The sequence below is a fragment of the Balaenoptera musculus genome, chromosome 11 (assembly GCF_009873245.2).
Source record: "Balaenoptera musculus isolate JJ_BM4_2016_0621 chromosome 11, mBalMus1.pri.v3, whole genome shotgun sequence".
Lineage (NCBI taxonomy): Eukaryota > Metazoa > Chordata > Mammalia > Artiodactyla > Balaenopteridae > Balaenoptera > Balaenoptera musculus.
In genome coordinates, this window is record NC_045795.1 from 71,825,280 (window position 1) to 71,844,187 (window position 18,908).

An 18,908-nucleotide genomic window follows, 5' to 3' on the forward strand; every position below is an offset into this window, starting at 1 on the left:
TGTTCCACATAAAATATTTCACATCCTATTAAAGATACTCCTTTAAAAGTATATACCTCCTAAGTTCATTATGAAAAGGGGACAATACAGAATCACCAAGATGACCATCGTGTTGGGCTAGGGGGTTGGGGGTGAGGGTGAGTCCAGGGAAATCCTTTATTTAACAACCAAATTGAAAGGTGCCCAGCTAACGCTTTGACTCTCCACTCCTATTTCTATGCATAATTCAGTGCAGCAAGTAAGGCCTAGAACTTCAGGTAGGAACTTAGAATCCTGATTCAGACACTGACTTGGTGGGCCCTCAGGTCAGGTGAGAAATCCTGGCGCCTGGCAGCCTCCCTTCTCACCTGTGAAAAAGGATAGTGAGGACCACAGAAGAAAGGGCATCACTGGCCCAGATGTCATGAACATTAGGTGTTTCTGCTACCCAGCACCTGATTCCCTGCCCATGGGTAACAGCACTTGGCCCTCCCATTGGGGGACGACCCCTCCCCACTCTCAGTCCATGGGTCCAGGTGAGGCTGACCCTATCTCCCCACCCTCACGTTCCAGAAGAGAACATGGACAAGCTGAACAAATATTAGTCTGTTTGGGAAGTCTTGTTAGAACAAGTGGCAATGATAAACTTCGCTCCACAGCTGTGGGAGAATGTCAGCTTGGAGCTTCTGGGAGGTACCATGTGGAGGAAGGCTTCCTGGGAATGAGGCCAATATAGAAAAAAGCAAAGCCAAGAGAAGAAAAGAATGAGACCAAGACCTAATACCACTGAGCCCCTGGATCCAGCCATGCCTGAAGCTATCTACTCTTGGGCCTTCCATTTATGTGAGCCATTACATTCCCTATGCTGCTTATTCCAGACTGAATTGTGCTTCTGTCACTTGCAATAACAACAAATCCTGACTAATGGAACCACTGCATAGAATCACAAGATCTCCAAGTTACAAGAAGGCACTGGAGGCCATCCAGCAGTGTTTTGCACACATCAACCATTCAACAGTGGTATGCTGGCCAATGAATGATTTGTTCATCACTCTAGCTCCAACTTCTCAAACTGAAGTAAAGCTATCCTGACAGCATTACTCTAAGCCACAAGATAAACCAACTGCGTCTTCATGGAGCATTATTTTAAATGATGGTAAGTAACTTAAAATGCTTTTTAATTAAAAGAAACAGAGGTCACAACCACATGGTTCACACTAGGAATGCAAAGATTGGTCAATTTTAGGAAATCAATCAATATAATTCATCTCATTAACAGAGTCAAAAGAAAAAAAAATATGTCTTCTTAAATGCCAATCTTGTTAAATTTCAACATTTATTCCTGACTTTTGAAAAAAACCTCTTAACAAAATAGGAATAGAGGGAAATTTTCTTAAGAGATCCACAGGTCAAACAGAAAGCCAGCATTACGTTTTGGGGGAAGGGTTAGAGCACTACCACTGAAGTCAGTATAAGGTAAGAATGACCTGAGATTTCACCACAGTTTATCATTATTCAGGAAGCATTTGCTAATCTAATTAGACAAACAAAAAAATTACCAATTTGAAAGGAAGAGGAAGCAAAATTTTATTAAGTTGCAGATAATGTGATTACATGTCTGGAAAAATTCCTCCCAATGACAACAACAAAAAACAACAATAAATAAAATAAGATCTGAAAAACTATTAGAACCAGTAGGAAAATTTCATAGTATTAGTCAACATTAATAAAAGATGTTATTAATCAATCGCTTTCCTATATCTGAAAAAAAAAGAAAAAAGAAAACATGAAAATATGATGGTGATCTGGACAACATAAATGATTATTCTAACACAGATTCCTTCTTCTGCACTGTCATATTCCTTCTTTTCTGTCTGTGTGGATTTTGGTGGAATGCTTGAAACATACAGCACAGCTCCAACCAAACACAGACCTTGTCAAAAAGATGCTTATCTTGCCTTGGCTCAACAATCTCTGGTGACCGGGAACCCATCTCCTGAGACTGCCCACTCCCCAGTCACCTAGGCAAGCCCAGTAGGTCCCTCCCTTTGCCAGCACAGAGAAAGGAGACCCATTCTTCAAGATGTGACCCCTTAGTAACAGGGCTGACCAGACCAATCAACACACATGTTTATTTGTACTGACCTGCATGCTGTTCCTCACACAGGCTAAGCCCCTATCCTGCCCCTGAGCCTTTGCATGTGTTGTCCCTTCTGCCTGCCAAGAGTTTCCCTAAGAAGGCTGCAGGGCTTGCTCTCTCAACATTCAGGTCTGTGCTAAAATGGTACACTCTTAAAAAAATCCCTCCCAGTTTCCCTGTCTAAAATTCCACATCTTACTGTCTATCCCTTTATTCAACTTTATTTTTCTTCATAGCACACATCATCAGCTAATGTTGCTTCATACATTTGTCTGTTTATAGTCTGTCTCTCTCCAGAAGGTAAACTCCATCAGGGCAGGGATCACCATGTCTGCTTCACTCACTGCTGTATCCCCCACCCCTAACACTCCCTTCCCAGACACACAGAAGGGGTTCAATAAAAAAATGTTGGTTTTATGGATAGATGGATGGATGGAAAGATGGATTCTTTCAGTCCTCAGATCCAATCCCAACACTACTGCCTGAATATTTTTAATTTATTTCTACCTTCCTCATTGATATCCAAGCCATCTTCCTTCCCACTCATTCTCAACAGGTATTTATTCCCTTCATCACCTCTCTCCTAGATGGCTACAATACCCCTAGCTGGTCTCTCAGCCCCAAGTTTAGCTTCCATCCAAATTTTTTTCCCACTCCAGCCAGAGGTCTTTTCTCAAAATAAAATTTGATCATGTCATTCCTCTACTTAAAATGCTTCAGTGGCCTCCTGGGGACTTAGGACAATCTAAGCTCTTTATTACTAAGGCTCCCAGGATCCAGTCTTCCCAGCCCAGACGCCAGCCAGTCTTCTGTCATATTCCACCATCCAGTCACACTGAGCAGCTGCCTCTTCTTACAGCATGCCACATTCTTTCTGGCCTCAGGGCCTTCGCACATGCTGTTCCTTCCACATGGATCACTCTTTACCTGACTACCCCTCACGTAAGCTTCCATTTTCTGACTCTTACCTCCCCTGGGAAATGTTGGGTCCACCCCAAACTTACAACCCTGGAAATGGTGTGTTTAAGTCTGTTCCTTCTGAACTATAAGGGTCACAAGAGCCAGCCTGTACCATTCACAGCACTTGGCACAATGCCTGGTACCAAGCAGGCACTCGAGGTAGATTTCCTTGACTTTAATTTAAATCATGCCTTCTTTACCTTCATGCCTTCTCCAAACTGGCACAGGGCTCATCTCTCTGTGTCACATCTGACACCACTTCTGGCACCTCGACTTGCCATTCATACTCCCTTGAGACAACAGAACATATATGGATGTATTCACACTGGCGTGCACACACACACACACACACACACACCACTTGCGGAATCTGTTACTCTCCAAAACTCCCCTCCCACCATGACATTTTAACCTTGAGGAGGTCTTGCTTTCTGCCTGAATGTTATAAAATAAGTATTGGAGCCAGCTACAACAGCCACACTCTACCCAGACTTGACCTGGGTCTATTAAAAAAGAGGGAGACATACTCTTGGATTGGAAGAATTAATACTGCTAAAATGGCCATACTACCCAAAGCAATTTACAGATTTAATGTGATCCCTATCAAAATACCAATGACATTTTCCCACAGAACTAAAACAAATAATCCCAAAATTTATACGGAGCCACTAAAGACCCAGAATTGCCAAAGCAATCCTGAGGAAAAAGAACAAAGCTGGAGGCATAACCCTCCCAGACTTCAGATAATACTACAAAGCTACAGTAATCAAAACAGTGTGGTATTGGTACAAAAACAGATATATGGATCAATGGAACAGAACAGAGAGCCCCGAAATAAACCCACACACCTACGGTCAATTAATCGACAACAAAGGAGGCAAGAATATACCATGGAGAAAAGACAATCTCTTCAGCAAGTGGTGTTGGGAAAGCTGGAGAGCCGCATGTAAATTAGCGAAATTAGAATACACCCTCACACCATACACAAAAATAAATTCAAAATTGCTTAAAGACTTAAGCATAAGACTTGACACTGTGAAACTCCTAGAAGAGAACATAGTTACGCAAAACCTTCTCAGACATAAATTGTAGCAATGTTTTCTTAGATCAATCTCCCAAGGCAAAAGAAATAAAAGCAAAAACAAACAAATGGGGCCTAATCAAACTTAAAAGCTTTTGCACAGCAAAGGAAACTATCGACAAAAGAAAAAGACAACCTATGGAATAATATTTGCAAACGATCTGACCAACAAGGAGTTAATCTCCAAAATATACAAACAGCTCATACAACTCAATATAAAAAAGACAAAAACCCAATCAAAAAATGGTCAGAAGACCTGAATAGACATTTCTCCAAAGAAGATATACAGATGGCCAACAGGCACAAGAAAAAAAATGCTCAACATTCCTAATTATTAGAGAAATGAAAATCAAAACCACAATGAGGTATCACTTCACACCAGTAAGAATGGCTATTACCAAAAAGTCTACAAATAATAAATGCTGGAGAGGGTATGGAGAAAAGGGAACCCTACTACACTATTGGTGGGAATGTAAATTGGCGTGGCCACTGTGGAAAACAGTATGAAGGTTCCTTAAAAACCTAAAAAGAGAGCTACCATATGATCCAGAAATCCCACTCCCAGGCATATATCCAGAAAAGATGAAAACTAATTTGAAAAGATATGTGCACCCCAATGTTCACAGCAGCACTATTTACAATAGCCAAGACATGGAAGCAACCTAAGTGTCCATGAACAGACGACTGGTTTAAGAAGATGTACTATATATGTACAGCAGACTATTACTCAGCCATAAGAAAGAATAAAATATTGCCATTTGCAGCAACATGGATGGATCTAGAGATTATCATATTAAGTGAAGTGAGTCAGACAGAGAAAGACAAATATCATATGATATCACTTATATGTGGAATCTAAAAAATAATACAAATGGGGAATTCCCTGGCAGTCCAGTGGTTAGGACTCCACACTTCCACTGCTGAGGGCCCGGGGTTTGATGCCTGGTCAGGGAACTAAGATCCCACAAGCCACGTGGCGTGGCCAAGAAAAAAATAATAATAATAAAATAAAATAATAAATGATAAATAATACAAATGAATCTATATACAAAACAGAAACAGACTCACAGACCTACAAAACAAACTTATGGTTAACAAAAGGGAAAGGGAGGGGGTGAGGCGGGACAAATTAGAGGTATGGGATTAACAGATACAAACAACTATGCATTAAATACATACGCAACAAGGATTTACCATATAACACAGGGAACTATATTCAATATCTTGTAAAAACCTATAATGGAAAATAACCTGAAAACTATATATATATCTGAATTATTTTGCTGTACACCTGAAACTAACACAATATTGTAAATCAACGATACTTAAAATAAAAAAAAAAAAAAAGAGGGAGAGATATTTTTTAAAAAGTGCAGAGTCTTTCTCTGAAATGTCTCCCTTAGTTACCATAACTGTAAGGTCCATATCAAGCAGATTCAATCTTATTTGAAAGTTTTAAACAAATAAACAAAAGGAGTTGTACTTATATATGACTGTTTTTTTTAATTAAAAAACAAAAAACCTGTCCTGTGTTTATGTATTTTTTAATGTGCAAATTAGTTTATGTGACAATATTTGTCAGTGTTGTTTATAATATAAAAATATAAGCAATTAAACACTAACAATAGGAGATTTTTTAAGTAAAATAAGTTATAAAATAGTATAGTGGAATAATCCGCAACTGCTTTTATTATTTTACTTTTATTGGAGTATAGTTGATTTACAATGTTGTGTTAGTTTCAGGTATACAGCAAAGTGATTCAGTCATACATATATTCATTAATTTTTAGATTCTTGTCCTATGTCTAGAGTGAGAGAGTTTTTTTATTAGAAAGGTAATTGTTAGAATTATGGTCAATATAATTATTATTATCTCTATCAGATCTAAACCAAAACACAATGCAACCTGTGGTCTTAACCAAGTGTCAACTCAGCACCACCAGCCATGGGTCATCCTGACCCTGGGGAGTAACAGTGTCACCAATGGGACCCTGTCACTGCACATGTTGTTCCTGGACCTACTCCAGCCACTGTGCTTCACTTGTCATTCATGGAAGGGAAGGGATGGAGGAACACAGTAGACGGCACCACAAGGAGACACTCAGACAAATCCAGAACATGGATCTTACTTTTAAAAGTGCCAATGTCATGGAGGATAAATACAAGAGCAGGCTCTGTTTTGGATCGAAGGGGACGAAAGGGACATACGAACCAAATGCAATGCTTCAGCCAGGAACGCTCCCTGGATGTGGGGCAGGAAGGAGGGAGAAATGGAACGAGATGTAAAAGGTGTTTTGGAGGACTTCCCTGGTGGCGCAGTGGTTAAGAATCCACCTGCCAATGCAGGGGACACAGGTTCGATCCCTGGTCCGGGAAGATTCCACATGCCATGGAGCAACTAAGCCCGTGCGCCACAACTACTGAGCCTGCACTCTAGGGCCCGCCTGTCGCAACTACTGAGCCCGTGTGCCGCAACTACTGAAGCCCACGTGCCTAGAGCCTGTGCTCCACAAGAGAAGCCACCACAATGAGAAGCCAGCACACCGCAATGAAGAGTAGCCCCCGGGGCTTCCCTGGTGGCACAGTGGTTGACAGTCTGCCTGCCAGTGCAGGGGACATGGGTTTGAGCCCTGGTCTGGGAAGAGCCCACATGCCGCGGAGCAACTGGGCCCGTGAGCCACAGTTACTGAGCCTGCGCATCTGGAGCCTGTGCTCCGCAACAAGAGAGGCCGCGATAGTGAGAGGCCCGCGCACCGCAATGAAGAGTGGCCCCCGCTTGCTGCAACTAGAGAAAGCCCTCGCACAGAAACGAAGACCCAACACAGCCAAAAAATTAAAAAAATAAAAATAAATAAAAAAAAAATAGTAGCCCCCGCTCGCCTCAATTAGAGAAAACCTGCGCACAGCAACAAAGACCCAACGCAGCCAAAAAAAAAAAAAGTGTTTTGGAACAACTAAGGAAATTTGAATACTGGATATTAAAAGATATTATAGGCTTATACTAAATAAATGGGGACTAGAGGAATTAAGGAAGTAAAATTAATACCGAACACAGATAAAGGAAAAAAGAGATGCCTTGGAAGGACAAGAGAATGATAATATTGACATCTGACTTGTGTTCCCTAAATCTTCTCCCACCTCTTCCCTCAATCCTAAAATGGTTCTGTGTACAAGGCTTCTGAACATGAACCTCCTTGAAGAAAGTATACCAAGTTAAAAAAATTTCTCAAGTCTAGCTGCTAAGAGCCAATGTCTCTTTAAGACATGGTGCCAAGGGAGGGCCAAGGTGTTCAGGCTCGCCTGGAGGTGAAAGGTTGCCTAGGTAGGGTTATTTGTACCTCGTGATGGACAGCACTACCCTTTCCACTGAAAGGACAAGGACATCCTATACTCTCATTTGCATATAGGACAAAAACCACATGAACAAAAGATGGGAAACAGGTAATCTGTCTTGAGTTTCTGCTCACTTCATTAGATGCATTTGTGAAGTATTTTTGGCCTTTGGATCTGTTGCCATTTGTAAACACCCATGAATAGATTTCACTTACTGGAATTTATATGCTTCCTTAGTTTTCAAGTTAGTATTTCAAACAGGATTTATTTTCTTGTTTGCAATGTTAATGTAACCTCATGATAGAATTTTTAAGTTTTTTTTTTATTATTATTATTTATTTATTTATTTTATTTATGGCTGTGTTGGGTCTTCGTTTCTGTGCGAGGGCTCTCTCTAGTTGCGGCAAGAGGGGGCCACTCTTCATCGCGGTGCGCGGGCCTCTCACTATCGCGGCCTCTCTTGTTGCGGAGCACAGGCTCCAGACGCGCAGGCTCAGCAGTTGTGGCTCACGGGCCCAGTTGCTCCACGGCATGTGGGATCTTCCCAGACCAGGACTCGAACCCGTGTCCCCTGCATTGGCAGGCAGATTCTCAACCACTGCGCCACCAGGGAAGCCCGAATTTTTAAAGCTATTGTGTGACTTGCCCCCTTGCCCCTGGGAAAATTTTCACTTGCTTATTTTAGAATCATGTACTAAGCCCTACCACTGGAATGAACTTACATATATGTGTCAAATGTGTAATAAAGAGAATAAATAATTAACATTACTAAAAAAAGACATTACAAAATTATTGTTAATTTGCAGAGGTGGGTAACGGTAGGTGAATATGAGGGAGACTGTACCTATTTTTAGGAGTTACAGGCCAAGGTATTTCGAGGTAAAGTGTCAGGATGTCTGCAATGGGTTTCCGAATGGTTCAGGAAAAAAAAGTATATATATGTACACATACATACACACACACACACACACACACACACATACCCAGAGACACACACAGAGTAGTGAGGCAAAGTGTTCAAATAAAATCTAGGTGAAGGAAAAAAAAATCTGTTAACTTTTCTGTAGAGTTACAAATTTTCCAAATATACATTTGGGTAGAAAAATATTAATACAAGGTAGGGGAATTCCCTGGCTGTCCAGTGGTTAGGACTCCGCGCTTCCAGCACAGGGGGAACGAGTTCGATCCCTGGTTGGGCAACTAAGATCCCACATGCCGTGCCTCGCAGCCAAAAAAAAGAAAAGAAAAGAAAGAAACGCTGAAAATGATAAACATGTCAGTAAATACAAAATATTTTTTTACAAAAGAAAAATACAAGGTAAAACTTAGTTCCTTTGATAACATTATAATAATAAGATAAAGAACACAAAGAAAGGAGTTATTGGGTCTTTAACAAGTGATTTGAACTTTGATTGTTTCAGAACCTAAAATATGCCTACTATCCATAAACACAATATCCTTTTTGCATGACCAGTAGTTTTATAATACTTTTTTTTTTTTCACTTTCCACAACAGGAAAAGTGTGCCCTCTGCCTGGAATGCTCATCCCTCCCCCAGGGAAGTGTTCCCAGATGTCACTGAAGAGGTGAAATTCCCCTTTATTTGCTTTGGGAAGTGGAGAACAGGTTATTAAAACTTACCACAACTCCATCACTGTAACATAATGGAACAGTCTGTCCAAGTGATTGTGAGGTTAACGGCTGATTTTCCTACTAATAAGAACCTCCAGGCAGACAGGGGCCGCGTCAAGTTCCTGCCCATTCATTTGTAGTACAGGGCCAGGCACACAGCCGCCACTCAATAAATATTTGTTAAATAAATGAGATATTATACAGCCCTTTAAAAAGAATGCATATGAAGACCATGTAACGAAAAAATGACTGACACAACAAGTGTGAAGAACTATCATAAAGCTACTACGATTACAACAATATGGAAAACTAAAACTTGGCAAAACCCCACAAACCACCAAAACTAAAACAGTAGCAAAATGGGGTCTGGGGAAGGTGAGAAAATGAGTTGCCTTGGAAAAATCTTAACAGTATGGTAGGTGCCAAAGGAATGAGGAAGGACTACAGTGACCTGGGGATAAGGGGACAGTAAGTAAAGCAGGGAGGGAAATCAGGGAAATAGTGAAAACTTTTCTCACTTGTTCAAATTTACAGATGAAAAAAAAATCCTCACTTCTAACCATGAGGACAACCTGCCAAAAGATAGCTGGGTGTTGACCCTGCCCAATTAATTGCCATCATTCACAGCTACAGGACATCCAGGTTCTAATTCCACCTCTGCTACTAACTCACTGTGTAAACTCCAGGTACATCACCTCCCTGGGCAGTTTCCTTACTGGCAAAATGACCAGTCACAGATCTCACCCTGAGCCCAGTACAGTGCCTGGTATACAGCAGGCCCTCAATCAACCCCCATCCTTAAAGAAGATGGTGGTTCCTGCTTGGGCTGCACACAGCACACACAACACTGCACAGGGGTGGGACAAAAGCCACATGCAGCCCAAGTCCAAGCAATGATCACAGGGAAAGCCTTAACCTAAGTTCCCATGCTTTTCTCCCACCTAAAGAGCAAAGTCTCAAGACTCTCTCCACCCACACCCTAGCAGAACACCCACACAAAACCAGCGCTCCATAAATGCATCTTGATAATTCTTTACCTCTGTGGCCCCAGTGAGCGCTTCAACCATCGTGGGTTCGCATGCCCGCACCCCCAGCCTCACACAGCTCTCCAGGCCTGATTCTAGGCCCTCAGAGTTGAAAAGGTAGAGTTCCCTCCAGGGAATGTGCCACACTCTTGCCTGGCAGGAATCTTCTATCAGATTCCCGGGAAGGAGATTGACGCACATGGTCTCCACCCAGCAAGGGCTCAGCATCAAGACGGGTGTCACATTTCACATGCCACCATCCCTCCACACAGTGGGGGCTGGGTGAGCTTCCCCTGTCAGACGCATGCACTGTGTTTCCTGGTACCACCTCAAGTACAGTGCTCATCTGAATCTCCTCCAGTTTGAGTGGGGGTTTTTGGGGGATTTTTTTTTTTTGGCCGCGCCATGCGGCATGCAGGATCTTAGTTCCCCGACCAGGGATTGAACCTGTGCCCCCTGCATTGGGAGTGCATTAACCACTGGACCACCAGGGAAGTCTCTTGAGTGTTTTTAAACATTTCCCAGGTGCACACTGTGTGCCAGACCCTGCTAGGCTCTTCCTTAACACGTCTTGTCTCCTATTACATACATTCATCTCCCCTTCTAGATTGGAAGAAAGGTCCAGGTTTGACTGTATCCCCCAGCATACCTGACAGCGTGCTGAGCACACGATACGTACTCAAATAACTGCTGAACAAATTTTCCAAAGTGATCACCATAAGGATTGTCACAGAAAAGTAAAGGGCATGTGTTCTGACAGCTCCTACTTGGTTCTGCGGTTGGTGGGAAAATGATTTACAGGCTGATAAAAGACTAAGGCCATGCGCTGGGTGTTAGCCGGGTGCCCGGTGACCACAAGCGAGGGATTTCGTAGCACACTGAACCTTCGCATCAACTTTATGACCTAAGTACCACTGTTATTCACCTTCACAGATGGCAAACTGAGACTAGGAAAACTTCAACAACTGGGCCAGGATCTTCACCACTTCCCCTAACACCCTCCTGGCAGTTCCTACTGTCACTAGGGCCCCCCATGAGGAGACTGTCTGGAATTAGGAACACACTGACAGGCTCCCAATGAGACTAGAATGCCCACCCTCTGCACCTCAATGGCTTCCCTTGGCTGAGGCCCCATCCCACCCCTGGGGCAGCCGCAGCAGCTCCTCCCCATCCTGCAGAGGGGCTTGGAGCACCCACCTGCAGGGACCAGGTAAGATGAGGATCCCAAGGAGATGAGAAGTAGGGGAGATGGCTAGAAGGCCAGGGGCCTTCTCCCTTAAGAGCATCAAAGACAAAGATGCCCCAACAATTACCTGTGACACTGGGGCAGGTCCTTAAAACTGCTTCTTCATCTGCAGAATGGAGGCAAACAATGTGTATTCTGCTCAGTTGCTGTGATATTTGGAGCCAACGTATATAAAAAGCCCCTTAGGAGGTGCCCAGAATTGGCAGATATTATTATAATTTGCCATGTAGAGGATTAGCCAGGCTCCCTGGAGAACTGAAGAGCTTTTTCAGTGGCTTCACAGCAGATCTTCCAGGACGCTGTCCTAATTCATGCCTCTGACCAGTCCAAGGGCAGATAAAGACTTGGTTTAGTGGGGAAAAAAACGCACAACAAAGCAGAAATTGAGGCTCAGGAGGCTGGGTCTGGGTCTTGGCTCTTGCATTCCTGCTACAGGACCACAGCCCAGCCCTTTGCCTCCCAAAATGTCAGTTCCTCATCTGTAAAATAACATCACCTCCCTCACTGGGTCTTCGTGTGTCTCAAAGAAGATCATGTGCACTCACTCAATTACCTTAACAATCACTTAATAATAAGCTGTCTCTGGGGTTACGCCAATGAATGTAATATGGAGTCTATTTCATTTTCATATCTATGCAACAAATGTTTAGTGAGTGACGACTCTATCCCAGGCACCGCCCTGAGGAGTCGATGAGGAGACACAGACCACATCTGCCCTCAGGGGGCTTACAGTTGTTTTAAACAATATACCTAAAATTTTAGGATTAAAAGGAAAGTCATCAATCAACCAACCATTCTTTTTAGCCAATGACAGATATGAGAGAAAAGAAAAGAGACACACCAAGGGTCACACAGCCAGGAAGAGGCGAGAGCAGAGTCTGCACAGCAGTTTTTCAGTTTGCAGCCCAGTGTTCTTTGCACGAGAGAGTTTCTGCCTGAATAAAAACCTTTATGAAGATACCTGACCCTCCCACTTGTTCTCAACTCACTCACCGGCAGGCTTGTGACAGGGATTGGAAGATCTCTTCCATCTTTGGCTTACAATAGTATTTTAAAGTTCCTATCAAAAAATGCTGAACCATTTAAAAATCCGACATCTGTGTCTTTGGTTACTATGCCTCTCTGTCCCAGGCACATTACTGCAGCATTGGGAGGAAGCTTCAAGATCTCCCAGTTCGGCATGTCCCCAGTGTGATCTCTGCAACAGCAGATGTGAGGATCGGGGGGCTGCACACTCTTCCCTCTCTTGAGAGACCCCTCCATGCACACTGACCTTTTACAGGCTCTGCTGGGTCCTGTGAGAAAGGCTACATTTGACTGAGCTTAAGCCAGTAGTGCCTAAACAAGTTTGGCAACAGGCCCCATTTTTTTCCCTGCAGTGCCTATTAATGTTTGGAGGAAACCATGTTCTGAGGAGCAGGCTGTGGGAAATGCTGATGGAATCTCCAAGACACCTTGGAGAGGTGAAGTGCCTTGCTCAAGGTCACAGGGCTGGTGAGTCTGAGAGTGAAGGCTAGAGCCTCAGGTCAGGAGAGGCTACTTTCCCTTTTGTTGGGTTTCCAGCTTCTCAAGGTCAGCAGCTGAACTTCTGGAGGTGGAGGAAGCAGAGCAGGCCCCACACAGCCCTTGGGGCAGTGAACAAAGAGCTCATAAAAAATCAGTGACCGAAACAGCTCCTGCCTGAAGGACAAGATGGAAGCTGATAAGTGGATCAAGAAGAAAGCAACTAACAACAAGCAGTGAAACTAACCAGCCTAAGGTGAGGGCTCTCCAGGCAGTCTATCCCTGGAGCATGAAAACAGAACACAGCACAGGGCAAATCTCAATTTTGGATACAGCCCTTCATGCTGCCATCTAAATATCACTCTGTTTTCTAGTCAGTTCAGGCCACTAAAGCTGCTCGTGGGTTGAGAGCCTACTGTGCGCAGGGCCCTGGGCCGGACATGGGGTGTCACTGCACCAGACAAGGCCCTGCCTTCCAAGTCAGTAAAGTCTAGTGGAGCCAGCACAAAGGAGGTTCTCAAAACACCCTGGAATAAATGAGCTAGCCAGAGAAGATCTTTATTTTCATAAAAGAGACACTCATTTGTACAATCTGAGAGTGAAAGGCCCTGCAAGGAAAGAGTAACCCCTTATTTGAACAGGATAGGATGTTCACTGACTGACTGACCCACAGATGAATGAATGAATGAATGAATGAATCAAACAATCGATCAATTTCTCCAGCATGGGCTGAGTCCTAACCATCTACCATTTCAAGGAACTATCACAAGTCCATTTATAGGAAGGATTTACAAGAAGGGCAAGAGCTTCTCCACTCAAAATTCTCCTCTTTAAACATCAGAAATTCCACTTGCCTAACACCATTGCTGCACAGCTGAGGAAACTGAGGAGTGATATTATCCGCCCAACATCACAAATGCCAGCAGAAAACTGCACTCCCCAGGGGCTTACTCTTCTAAAAATCCTGTATTCTTGTGAGTTAGCACCCAGAAGTACAAGTGGCAAGTAAAGGTTGCTCAGTTAATGAGTGCTGTGGGACTAGGTCTTCCCACAACAAAGTCACTTGGTTAAAAGACAAAGTGTCCATAACGCTCAGGAGCAAAACTGCATTCCCGCAGAAGGGAGTGAGGTCTGTGGGCAGGGCCCCCAGGGAGCCCCTCTCCTCGGGAAACTGGGGTTGGCTCCAGGCGAGCTTAGGTCCTTCTCACTGGCAGGCTTTGTCACAGTACCTCACCTCAAGGATCCAGGGTCCACCCTTTATCGCTACTTGAACACCACACTCATCAGTCCAGAAATATTAGTGAGCACCTACTGTGTGCCAGGCACTGGGTAAACAACAGTGAGCAAAACAGGCAAGACCTGGCCCCACAGAGTTCACAGTCCAGTAAGTAAGGTAGACACTAAAAAGATAATTACATATAGGATAAGAAATCATGTCAATGGATTATCATTTCTCTTTTTTTTTTGGCCATGCGGCATGCGGGATCTCAGTTCCCCGAGCAGGGATCGAACCCGCGCCGCCTACACTGGAAGCGTGGAGTCTTAACCACTGGACCACCACGGAAGTCCCAGATTATCATTTCTAAAACACAAGTCTGGCCCTATCAATCTTCTGATAGAGAAATCTTCCTAGGTTCCTCACTCTATGTGGGATTAAAAATAAACAAAAATGAAAACAGCTGCCTTAATTGGGTGCTTACTCAATGCCAGGTGCTTTACTATGATTAACTCAGGACATGCTCCAACAACCCACTGCAGGAGGTACTATTATTACCCCCATCGACCAACGAAGAATTAAAGTTTTCTACTTAACCATTGCTTACTGCGTGTGCAAAAGCCCATCCACCCCCCAACCAAGACCCTGAATTCCCTGAGAATTCTTATCTTACTCAACTTACTGTCTCTTGTGCACACAGTAGTATTTCATAAACTCCCAATGAATGAATAATCAACTGATTGATCAATGGGCTGGTTTCCTTCAAGGCATTATCTGCGTAATAAGCTCAATTTTTGGAACAAGTACCGGTCAGTGTCCTAATAATCATGCGAGAAGTAGCTGTGATGTTGTGAAAAGAGCCAGAGCCAACCCCCGGAGGCCTGAGACCGCAGCTTGGCTCTGAGTGAACCCGGACAATCATTTCCTCCCTCTAGGCCTGACTGCTTCCCACTGTCCTGATGGAAAAGCAAGAAATCAGACAGTGAGCCTAGGACCTCTGCTGGCTCTACACGTTTACGTCTCTGAAACATAATGGGGGGCAGGCCTGGGGCTCAGGAAGACCTCTGAAACTGCACTCTGCCTGCTTTTAGAACGGGATCTAAAATTAAACGTTTTAGGGTGGGTGACTGATCAGGTCTATGGGGGTGAGTGAAAAACTTCCTCTTCGGCCATAGCTCAGTGGGCATATTTATCCTAATAAAGTAGATTTACTCCCTATGACAAAAACCCCTTTCCCGAGAAGTATTTTGGACAAATACGGGTGAGATCACCACCCCCAACTGTACACCAGAATAGAAGGGCTGGTGAAATGAAAGAGCCTGTGTGCATATGCTGGGAGCAAACAAAACCCAAACCACACTCTCCACTCCTACACTCTCCTCTGGGAAGGCCACGTGAGTGTGGTCAAGGCCACCACGAACATGGGCCTAATGGTTCCATGTGGTCCATAAGCTATGACCACAGGAGAAATTGCCACTCGGAAAGCATGGGTCTGTCTGTCACTCAAAGTGAGAGCAATGGGTAGGAGCTGGGGCTCCACGGCAAGACAGAGTATTTGTTGGTTTTCTTTTGTTGCTTGGGTTGGTTTTGAGTGAATTTCTGTCCTCACGTCACCTAATGGACATAATGGGGGTAACAACACATCTCCCTACCTTACCATGGTGAGAATTAAATGAGATGAGTAAGCCAAGTGATCCACACAGAGCCTGACACATAGTACATACTCAGATTGTTGCCGAGGATAGTGGTGGTGGTGGATGAAATCATGTGAGTCAGGAAATCCAACCCAAGGCTCTCCCAACCCACTCCAGGATCCAGAGAGAAGCAGGTGATCCTGGATGAATGCTACTGGAAGAGCAGACTTGGATACTTTTCAGAAGAGAAACAAAGAGGTGCTCACTCTTGGGAAGGACCCAGGCTGCCCAGGTGCCCTGGGCCTCAGGATAATCACTGGGTCCCTGAAAGGACAGAGGCTCGCCAGGGCCATTGGGAAACAGAGAGACCTGAGAAGACGAACTTCCTCAGAGTAAAGAGAAGGGGGAGGAAATTACAACCATGGAGAGATACTGCTGTTAACCCAACAGACTGGCAAAAATTAAAAAGCATGAAGAGCTGAGGTGTGGCAGGAGGCGGGCAAACAGGATATCTGGTATCCTGCCGATAACTGGTGCTCTTTAGAGAATGATTTGGCAGTATTTATTAAGATCTTAAACGCATGCAAAGGATGGCCCAACAACTTCACTCCTCGATAACCATCTACCTGAAAGAACTATCTGCTCACGTGCTTGGAGGTGTAAACCAGAAAGTGCATCAAAGCACTGCTGTAAGGGCGAAAAACAGAACCCACCCACCCACCACCAACAGGAAAACAGTGAGATTCTCATGCCATGGATACAATACTCACTTTGCAACAAAACAAGCTAGATTCACATGTACTGTCTTGAAAACATTTAAAGACATATTATTGAATGTTTTAAAAAGGTTACAGGGGCTTCCCTGGTGCCGCAGTGGTTGGGAGTCCGCCTGCAAATGCAGGGACATGGGTTCGCGCCCTGGTCCAGGAAGATCCCACATGCTGCAGAGCAAATGGGCCCGTGTGCCACAGCTGCTGAGCCTATGCTCTGGAATCCGTGAGCTGTAGCTGCTGAGCCCACAAGCCACAACTGCTGAAGCCCACGTGCCTAGAACCCGTGCTCCACAACAAGAGAAGTCTCTCACTGCAATGAGAAGCCTGCGCACCGCAGCGAAGAGTGGCCCCTGCTCGCTGCAACTAGAGAGGGCCCGTGCACAGTAACAAAGACCCAACACAGCCAAAAATAAATAAAATACATGAATTAAAAATAAAAATGTTTTTAAAAATTATTAAAATAAATAAATAAATAAATAAAATAAAAAGGTTACAGAATAGACCAGCAAGCATAGTGTGACAGACTGTATTTAAAGAACAGAAAAAAAGAAAAGGGAAAGGAAGGAAAAAAATGACTTTTTTTTTCTATGTATATAGACTCCTAGTAAAAGCTCTGGAAGGAAATTCACAAAGTAGGTCACAGTGGTTACTTCTGGGAAAGGTAGGAGTGGGGTGGGTGCTGGGAATGAAACTTGGGGATCAATGGAGATTTCACTCTTATTTTTAACTAGGAAAATGTATCCAAGCATTTCTTGGGTATTTAAATTAAATTAATACATTTATTTTTAAGGAACAAAAAAGAGGAGGTGGAAGGAAGAGGAAGAGATGATGACTTCAAGAGAAGATGTAGCTGCCAAGAGCTAAGGGTTTGCCTTCACCTCCTCTTGGGGGACTGGCCACCCACATATGTAGACACAACACATCTGGGCATGAGCCCATAGTTTCTTGGAATGATAGAATCAGATATTTAATGCTATACCACATCAGTTCTATATACCAGCTCTTCCTTCTAAATCTTAGAAAAATTCCCTCATACTTGACAAAGGTATCCTTCCTCTGGTGTCAGAAGCTCAAGGTATGAAAACGGGACACATGAAATTTTGCTATCTCCAAATTCTTGTTGGCCTCCACTGACTTACACGAAGTCCTGCATTGCATTTAATTGTTGCATGTAAGAATTTTTTTTAACTTTAATTTTTAAAGATACTTTTACCTTTCCTTGTTTTCTTCCATTTCTCTGAAGACACACTGATTCATTACTCTGGAACTGTCCATAGACACTGTGTGGCAGATCCAGGTCTTCTTTCTGAAAAAGCAAAATAACCAACATTTATAACCTGGGTACATTTATGTTAACACAAAGAGATGCATTAAATACATACAAAAGGAATATGTCAAAGGCTGCCCAGTGTCCATCAAAATCCATTCTCCCCTTTGTCCATAGGTTATTTGAGTTTCATCAGGGACTACATTTCCCAGGCATCCTTGCAGCTAGGTGCAGCCAGGTATCTGAGTTCCCAATGGAATGTGAAAGGATGTGTTATGTTCCACTGCTCCACCTAGGTCTCAAGACATGGGCATGCCTTGTCCATCCTTCCCCCTGGTTCCCACTGGCTGGAACTCAGCTCTGACCATGCAGATGATGACAATGCACTTGGAAATAACAAAGGAACAAGATAGAAGGAACTTGGGCCTGTGACTAACTTCTTGGAGCACAGGTGGCCCCTCTCCTTGGAACTACTACCTTAGAGAGAAATGTCTTTCTTCTTTAAGTCACTTTAAGTTTAATAAAACTTTAAGTTTTATTGGGTCTTGTTTTTATGGCTGGTTCTCACTGAGTTGGCACAATGGTTAAATATTATCACTGGGGCCCTTCTGAGGGTGGGTTTGGTTATTTGGAGCTTGGGACAGTCTGTGTCTGTGGAGACAGGTGAGTCCAAATTATTTTGGGTCACAATTTTGGTAAAACCACACGCAATTTCAAGTAGGTACTCAATCAGTGTCTGATGGATGAAGAGGTGTTAATGAGCACGTAACCTCTTCCTGTGTGAAGCGTCTCGAAAGCAGAGCACCTGGTATGGAATTAGGAACACTGGGACCCACAAGTAGGAGTTGTGAGCTTCACTTCACAAAACGACTACTCGGGATGGTAAATGCCACCTGAATGTACATGGTACCCACGTTCAAGGATTTTAGTCTCTGCTTAGGAGCGACAGAGACTAGGAAACACAGGGACAGAGACAGAGCGACAGAGAGGGAGAACATTCCGATGGTGGAGGATTCCGCCCACTATTCCACTCCCTGCACGTCTGCCCCAGGATGAGTCTGAGCTACAACTCGGAGGTTCCCTCTCCAGCCTCAGGAACTGCATTCCTCACCACTCAGGG

The 18,908-nt window shown here is 43.8% G+C and overlaps 1 protein-coding gene across 2 annotated transcripts in view; it reads right to left on the reverse strand.

The window, feature by feature from the left end:
- The window catches only part of ARHGEF3 (Rho guanine nucleotide exchange factor 3), a 308,895-nt gene that overhangs the window by 251,572 nt on the left and 38,415 nt on the right, over nt 1-18,908 (reverse strand). For both annotated transcript variants that reach the window (XM_036870025.1, XM_036870026.1), the window contains exon 2: nt 17,735-17,827. In XM_036870025.1, the coding sequence (XP_036725920.1) occupies nt 17,735-17,796 (62 nt within the window). In that variant the 5' untranslated portion in view covers nt 17,797-17,827. The remainder of the gene's footprint in view (nt 1-17,734; nt 17,828-18,908) is intronic.